Consider the following 8,293-nt stretch of genomic DNA (forward strand, 5'->3'; position numbering starts at 1 on the left):
AGTACCTCTAAGGACTGTAAACACCACAACCTCTCTGGGCAGCTTGTTCCAGTGATTAACCACCCTCATAGAAGAAAAGCTTTTTCCACGTTTAGACAGAAACTCCTGTGTTTCTGTTTGTGCCCATTGCCTCTGGTCGCATGACTTAGCACCACTGAAAAGAGCCCAGCTCCAACTTCTTTACACCTTTCTTTCTAGTATTTGTAAACATCGGTAAGCGTCCCCTTAGCCTTCTCTTCTTGAGGCTGAACAGTGTCAGCTCCCTCAGTTTCTCCTCATACATGAGGTGTTCTAGTCCCCTGATCATCCTTGTGGCTCTTTGCTGGACTCTCTTCAGTATGGCCATCTCTGTCTTGTACTGAAGAGCCCAGAACTGGACCCAGAACTCCAGTAGAGTCCAGTGGACTTCCCAGTGCTCAGTAGAGTGGCAGGATCACCTCCCACGACTTGCTGGCAACAGTCCTCTTAATATACCCCAGGATACTATTGGCCCTCTTGGCCATAAGGACGCACTGCTGGCTCACGTTCAACTCTGTGTCCAACAGGACCCCCAGGTCCTTCTCCACAGAGCAGCTTTCCAGCCAATCAGCCCCCCAGCATGTACTGGTGCAGGGGGTTGTTTCTTCCCAGGTGCAGGATTTCACACTTAACCCTTGCTGAATTTCATGAGATTGCGGATAGCCCATTTCTCCAGCCTGTTGATGTCTTTCTGGATGGCAGAATGACCCTCTGGTGTATCAGTTGCTTCTCACAGTTTTGTGTCGCCTGCAAACTTTTTGAGGGTACGTTCTGCCCCACCATCCAGCTCATTAACAATGACATTAAATGTGACTAGACTGAGTACTGAACTGCTGAGTACACTGCCAGTAACTGGACATTACTGGACACTAAATTTTGTGCCACAGATCATCCCCCTCTGAGCTTGGCAATTCAGTCAGTTTTCAATCCACCTCACTGTCTCATCCAGCCTGCACATCATTGGCTTCTCTACAAGGATGTTACAGGAGACAATGTCAAAATCCAGGAAGATGGTACCACAGAATCATAGAATCATAGAACAGCTTGGGTTGGAAGGGATCTTAAAAATCATCTAGTTCCAACCCTCCTGCCGTGTGCAGGGACACCTTCTACTAGAGCAGACTAATCAGAGCCCCATCCAACCTGGCCTTGAACACTTCCAGGGATGAGCCATCCACAACTTCTCTCAGCAGCCTGTTCCAGAGCCACCTTCACAGTAAAGAATTTCTTCCTAATATTTAATGTAAACTTACTTTCTTTCAGTTTAAAGCCATTACCCTTTGTCCTGTCACTACATGCCCTGCCAAGAAGTCCCTCTCCAGCTTTCTGGTAGGGTCCTTTGAAGTACTGGAAGGCCACAACGAGGTTACCCTGAAGCCTTCTCTTCTTCAGAGTATCCACTGTTCTTTCTTCAACCACCAAGCCAGTCACTTCATCATAGATTATTTGGCGGATCGAGCGTGACTTCCCCTCTGTGAAGCCATGATGAGTGAAAATTTTTACTTTTTTTTTTTTTATTTATTTGTTTTTAGTTTTTACTAAGACTGGAGAGGTTAGACATTTTATCAGTATTAGACGTCAGTACAGAAAAAGCTCTTGTACTTCCCAAACCTTTCAGTTTTTATTCATGCCAGAGAGCCACCAAGTCTAGCTATTCGACTAGTTAGAGCACCTCAGTCACAAGCAATCTAAGGTACACCTCGCCAGTGATTTGTGACTATCTAAACCCAACTGAAAAGAATTTTAGCACTCATTTTGACAGGCTGTCATTTAAAGAGCAATGCATCCTGTCTCAACAGTGACATGGCTGAGAAGATAGCTGTCACCAGGAAAACTGCAGACATCTCTCCACTGTCTTGCGGGACTCACCTTGTACAAACACACAGAGGACATTCTCAAGTCTTGCTATATATACACAAACATTTGGTGGGCAAAACCTATACTGGGTCTTCTGTCAATGTAAATCAGCTTCTGTAAATGGCTGTAACATACATAACTACACCTGGTTTTAGTCAGTGAAGCATTTTACCCTATATAATTCTGTATACATTAGCTGTATTACATATAAGCCTGACAATTTTATGTCTGCTGAAAAAAACAGTCAACAAAGTAGTTACCACAAACTACAGGAACATGTGAAAGAGAATGACTTTCAAATAATCCGTACTCTAAAAAGTTCATACAAAACAGAGTAATACAAAACCAAACCAGTCAGATTTTACATTCCTGAAAGGCTTTTTAATCACGAAGAACAAAGTGCATTGAAATTACACAACAAAACATACTTACAATAAAATGTATCTCCTCAGAGGTGGAATACAACAAGCACATAGCAACACTCGGGAGTGCTATTGACCTGGAAATCCTATCTGCCACCACAAGCACCAAGAGATACCGGACAACTTCCTATAGTAAGGATCAAAGTTTTAGAGATTTTAGGATCAAAGTTTAGCTTATGGGCATTACTGTATATCTCACAGCATGAGAACAACATCATCTATTGAAGCACAAACATCACTTCCTGGAGCACTCCAGGATTTTGAGGAGAGAACCCTGTAATTTACCCAGCAATACAAGAGAGTCATGGCTACAAGCATGGCTTCTTCTGTGAAGGACCACCTTGGGATCGGGTCTCAAATACTATCAGGTTATCATCTCACCGCTGGTGATACCACCATTCATGGCAGGTTAGCAAACAGAGGAGCATGTGTCTTCCACTGTGGCAGAGGAGGAAAACTCAGGGCAGACCACAGCTGGAAACAACAGTAACATCTAGGTAAGGGGAACCTCTGCAGCTGAGGAATAATATGACAACAAAGCAGCCCCAGACACAGACTCAGAGATCATTAGGAGCTGTGAAAAGCCTGGGAACTCCTGTTCCAAAATTGCTAACCCAATCTCGCCTTACCTAGAATACGAGAGAGTAAACAAACTCACAGCAAAAGCTAGAACAGTGTGATGAACTGCTGCATGTACAGCTGAGGGTTAAACTACTAAATGAAATACCTTCTCTTGTGATCACTGCTTCTTCGCAGATCCAGGATTGCCAAGTAATAAAGCTACCCCCTCCAACAAATAGGACCTGTTGTACCCAGTGAGTTCTCTCATTCCCTATCAGCCATGAGATCATCCAGAAGCATGATTGCCTCTCCGCAATACACAGCAGGACCTCCGGTATGCGAGTATGAAACCATGCCGGCAGGGCCAACTCCAGCCCCAGCCACGCTGGGAATTTTACTTCCTGCACTCGATCCACCAGTTTCACGGGCAACACTTTCCATGGGAGACTGATTAGCTGGCCTCCTGCGTGTGCACAGTGACAATGATTTTCAAGCCTAATATCTGCAGCTTAAATTACTTGGTGAAGTAATTGCGTATAAACCCAAGGTTATTATACAGGAGTCAAAAAAGAAGAGGGAAAGAAACAGCGGGGAGACGACCTGTTTTCATTAAAAAAAGCAAACCTAGATGCCACTTTAAAGCAGCTTGACACCTCCGAGATGACCTTCGCCTCCTCGGCAGGCAGAGGTCGGCAGCGCCAGTGTCCACGGAACAGGGGCCGAACGCCACTGAGACGCGGCGAAGGTCACGGAGCAGCCGCCGGTCCCGCACAACCGTGCGCATCCCGGCAGCGCATCCCGGGGCCGGCCCGGCCACTCCTCCGGGGCACAGCCCCGCCGGGCAGGGACCCCCAGGCCGGCCGCGGGGAGGGTGAGAGGGGCGGCCGGGGCGGTGCTGTCTCCCCCCGCCCTGCGGTCCCGGGGCGCCAGCGGACTGATCCCCCTCCACACGGAGCGGGGCACGGTCTGTGCCCGGCCCCCGGCCAGCCTCTCGCCCGGGGAGAGGGCTGCCGCCGGCGGGGCACTTCAGCGGGAGCAGAGAATTTGTGGTGGGTGATGGGGACGCGGGTGTCCGCCTTGGGTTGCCAAAGAACCGTGCACGCGTTCCCGCAAGGAGAGCTAACAGGCACCCACGGGGAACTAAAACTAAAAAATATTCAAACCCGCCTTCGCCTGGCTTCCCTACAAGACTGACAGTCCGACCGCGGTAGTGGCGGGTGATCTCCCTCTGGCTTCAGCCCCGCCGCAGCTCTCCGAGGTTTACGAAACGGTACACGCGGGGATGCCGCGGCTGCCCCACGCCCCCCCTGCTCCAGGCAGCCCGGCCCGAAGGGGAATCAACGAGGGAGAAGCCAGCGAGAAAATAAACAACTTCCCTCGTGTAAGAAGTTGCCTCGCGGGTGCCTGCAGCTGGCGGTTAACTCAGACAGTAAGAGGATCAACTCCATCTCCGCCAGTGGAGCAAAAGAGGAGGAAAAAAATAAAAGCCCTAGCATTTGCTATTCAGAGTTTAGTTAATTTGGATGATAACGGTTAGTGTTTAATCCCATTGTACGAGAATGAATATACCGAAACCTACAAGGCTCCTGGAAGAATAATACGGCCGGCGGAACGGCACGCAGGGGTGCCCGGGCGGGCAGCGGGCCCGGCCAGCTCCACCCCACTGGCCGGGGGAGACGCGCCCCGGGGCCACCGCGGAGCATCCTCCTGCGGAGCCCTCGGTGCTCCTGGCCGGCCCGGGGAGGCTGTGGACCGGCCTGGGGCTCGGGGTTAGGGCCGGCACGGCGCCTGTCCCCCGGACGCCTCTGGGGAAGTGAACGGGCGAGAGCGACCGTGCCGCCCGCCGTTCCCACACGGAGAGATGCCATTGGCGATGATTCTCCCATTTTAAATCGCAAGGGGGAACGGGTGGAAAAACGCGGGGCACGGGAGGAGATGTGGAGATTTCCGAGAGAACAGCTCCCCGAGCTCACAGGGCGGGGATGTCGCCGTCTCCGCAGTCCTGCCTGGGGCTCGGCGACGTCGCCCGGGAAGGCAGAACCAGGCGCCAGACTGCCCCGCCGCCTGCCCGGCCGCCCTCGGGTCCTCCCTCGCCCTCAGGGGTGGCAGCGCCCCGCGGCAGCGCCGGGGCGGGGGGCGGCGGCAGGGCCGGGGGGGGACACGGGCGGGCGGCCCCGGGCCGGTGCCGGACTCGGAGGCGCACCGCCGGCCGTGGAGAGCCCCGCGGGGGCCGCGCCCGCCGCCGCGCTGTCGGGGGGGGCGGCGGGCGGCGGGGGCGAGCGGCCCCCCCGGCGCGGCGGGGCGGCCCCGGCGGGGGCGGTGCGGGGCCGTGCGGGGCGGTGCGGGGCGGGCCGGGGGCTCGGTGCGCTCGCCAGGCGAGGAGCGCGGCTGCCCGGGCGGAGGGCCGCGGAGAGGAAAGCTAACAATGCTGTGAAAATATGTTTGCAGAAAATAGACAATTGTTGGATTAAACGTATTCAAGTATGAAATAATGCCTTTTTGTGTAAAAAACCTCAGCAATGTGAGCGTACAAAAGTTCCCCTGTGGCAGTTACTTGCTCCCTTTGTGAGCTTTGCGCTCCGGCGTCTCCACTTGGCGCGTTTAACTCGGAGCCCCCCTTTAAACGCGATTGTTTCTTTCTTTTTAATGACATTTACCGGATCAAAACATGCTGTTAATTCGATCAGAAAGCTTTACTCTGCTTAACAATGCCACAATAATTTCTCCTGAAGTTTGTTAAATTGACCAAAATTAGGCAAATGAATGGGGGTCTGTCGGCGATCCCGCTCGCAGGTGACACCGAATAATGCACTCTCGGACCAGCTGCGATCCCCTCTTTATTTGCCCCTCTTTTCTTTGACCCGCATTATTAAAATTTAGGCCCAATGAAACTATTCATACTTTTCAATGGGACATTTTCCTATAGGATAATAGGCTACAAATTGAGCCTCTCCAAAGGAGAGGGGGGAGCAGGGGGGGTAAAACAACAACGCACAGACGCGCACACCACACAAAAAAGGAGCGTCGTGTGCCAAAGACTGGCGAGAGCCTCCCTGGGCCGGCGGAAAAAAAAAAAAGGGGGGGTGATGAGGGGGATATCGTGTGCCAGCCCCCCGGTCCCACACCTGCCGGGGTGTCCCCGGCGCATAAAGCGGTGTAAACAAAAAAATCCTCGCTGCCATCTCTTATAAAGATGGACGTGTCACCAAGTCGTGTGAGAAAAGCCTGAGAACAAACGGGGCCACTCCGTCTCCAAGGGTTCTCCCTTGAACTGGGCGGAACAGCCTATTAAGGGCTTACTTAATTACTTTAATGACTCTGGACAGGCTTTAAAATGCAGTCAGCGCCGGGGCTAAGGGGAGGGGTGCGGGGTGCCGGGGATTTGCAGGCAGGCGATGGGGCCGGGGATGTTGCGAGCGAGACGCAGGGCGCGATACCGCGCTCTGCGCCCCGCTCGCCGCATCCTCGGCCCCATCCCCGCCGCTATTGTGGGATCGTCACGTGTGTCCCCGAGGTCCACGTGGGGCGACACAGCTGGGCCGCCCCCGGCTGCGTGGACGGGGACGGGGGGGGGGGGAAGGAAGAAGAGAAGAAAAAATTCCCCCTCATCCCCTCGCCCCCTTCCACCCTGATCTTTAATGCATACATTCCCCCAGCGCCGCTCGTTCCTAATCCTATGGGATCAGCGGGCCCGTGGAGGCCCCCCGGGGTCCCCCCCAAGAAGTGATGGCTTTATAAGGGGCCCGGAGAGAGCGGGGATGCAGTGCCCACCATGGCCTCCAAGCTCAAGGAGCGGAGGGTGAGTCGCCGCCCGTCTTGCGCGCATGAATCTGTGGGGTGGCCGGGTGGACCCGGCCCCGGCCCCCTCTCCGCCTTCTCCTTCGAAAAGCCCCCCCCCGAAAAAAAAATCTACCCCACGCCCCCAGAAACATTCCTGTCCTGTCGAGGCCGTCCGCACGGACGGGAACCACCGAGGCGGCGCGGGGAGGACCCGCCGCCGGAGCATCATCCCTCCCGGGGCTGCGCCGCGCTCGGTACCGCTGCTCGGAGCGGGCTGGGCAGTGGCTGGAGTGGTCGGGGCCGGGGCCGACTGTCCCGGCGAGATGAGATCCGGCTGCTTTCTCCTGCTCCACTAACGCTCCCCGTATGTTTTGCAGAGGACGCCGGTTTCCCACAAAGTGATTGAGAAGCGGAGGAGGGACCGCATCAACCGCTGCCTCACCGAGCTGGGGAAGACAGTACCCATGGCTCTGGCCAAGCAGGTAGGCGGGGGGGAGCAGCCCCTACGCCCTTCTCCCCGGTGCGCTGCGACATCCCCCCCGATGCGGGGGGGCTGGGGGCGGCCCGGCAGAGCGCATAGTAGCCGCAGGGGAGAGGTGATGCCCACCTGCTCTGCCCGTTGCAGAGCTCCGGGAAGCTGGAGAAAGCGGAAATCCTGGAGATGACGGTGCAGTACCTGCGGGCTCTGCACTCGGCAGACTTCCCCCGCGGACGAGAGAAGGGTAGGTGGGCGGGAGCGGCCTCCTGGGCCCCCGCCGGGTCACTTGGGGCGTGGGGGCAGCCTTCTCCCTTCCTCCTGCCGCCAGACCCTGAGGAGCTCGGGTCCCTGTCTCTTACTTTCCAGCAGAGCTGCTCTCCGAGTTCGCCAATTACTTCCACTACGGCTACCACGAGTGCATGAAGAACCTGGTGCACTACCTGACGACGGTGGAGAGGATGGAGACCAAAGACACTAAGTACGCCCGCATCCTGGCCTTCCTCCAGTCCAAAGCGCGCTTTGTCACTGAGCCCCTTTTCACCTCCCTGGGCTCCCTGCCGGAGCCGGACTTTTCCTACCAGCTGCACCCCGGGCCCGAGTGTTCCGGGCACGGCCACAGCCCCGCCGAGGCCGTGCTCCAGCCGTCCTCGGGGGGGCCATTCCCCTGGCACGGCACTGCCCGCAGCCCCTCCCTGCCCTATCACCTGCCCAGCGCCGCCGTGCCCCTCGCCAGCCCCGGCCAGCAGCGCAGCACCTTCCTCTCCTCCGTGCAGGGGCTGGACCGCCACTACCTCAACCTCCTCGGCCATTCCCACCCCAATGCCTTCGGGCTGCCCCCAGGCCAGCACCCCTCCATGCTGTAGAGACTCGTCCCGCCTGAAAAAACCCTATTTATGACCGCGGACACTGCAGGTTACACCTGGGCGCACGGGGAGGCTGCCGGGACAGAGTGAGATGCGCTGGGGTCCCAGAGGGCGAGAAGCCCCTGCCCGCTCCAGGGGCCTGGCTCTGCTCCCGCCCGTCCTCTCCGGGGGCCTGGAGCTGCCCCCACCCGCTCCTTTTCCCATCCGCGGGTGCGGTGCCTGTACAAGCGATGTCTCGGAATAAACGTTTATACTCGCTCCCCTTCTTGTTTCCGTGAGGGAGCTTCCTCGGGTGGTGGTGGGGAGTCTTCCCA

General features: G+C 56.1%; 1 protein-coding gene across 2 annotated transcripts; it reads left to right on the forward strand.

Annotated features, from left to right (window-relative positions):
* The first annotated feature begins 6,358 nt into the window (after positions 1–6,358).
* Positions 6,359–8,036, forward strand: HELT (helt bHLH transcription factor). Of its 2 annotated transcripts, none has more exons than XM_017805448.1 (4): positions 6,359–6,657; positions 7,016–7,120; positions 7,264–7,360; positions 7,483–8,036. In XM_017805448.1, exons 1-4 carry the CDS (start codon positions 6,631–6,633, stop codon positions 7,977–7,979), a joined length of 726 nt encoding a protein of 241 aa, XP_017660937.1. In that variant the 5' UTR covers positions 6,359–6,630; the 3' UTR covers positions 7,980–8,036. The 2 variants fall into 2 exon arrangements, with proteins under 2 accessions (XP_017660937.1, XP_017661025.1); XM_017805536.1 differs by having other exon boundaries at positions 7,486–8,036.
* Positions 8,037–8,293: the final 257 nt, after the last annotated feature.

The sequence above is a fragment of the Lepidothrix coronata genome, unplaced genomic scaffold (genome assembly GCF_001604755.1).
Source record: "Lepidothrix coronata isolate B3197 unplaced genomic scaffold, Lepidothrix_coronata-1.0 Scaffold0, whole genome shotgun sequence".
In the NCBI taxonomy this organism is placed as follows: Eukaryota; Metazoa; Chordata; class Aves; order Passeriformes; family Pipridae; genus Lepidothrix; species Lepidothrix coronata.

Bases quoted from the DNA above. Each gene is read 5' to 3' on its own strand.
- HELT (XM_017805448.1), top strand. From the start codon at position 6,631: ATGGCCTCCAAGCTCAAGGAGCGGAGG. The intron at 6,658-7,015 runs GTGAGTCGCCGC...TATGTTTTGCAG, and splicing joins CCAAGCTCAAGGAGCGGAGG to AGGACGCCGGTTTCCCACAA. The intron at 7,361-7,482 runs GTAGGTGGGCGG...CTTACTTTCCAG, and splicing joins CCCCCGCGGACGAGAGAAGG to CAGAGCTGCTCTCCGAGTTC.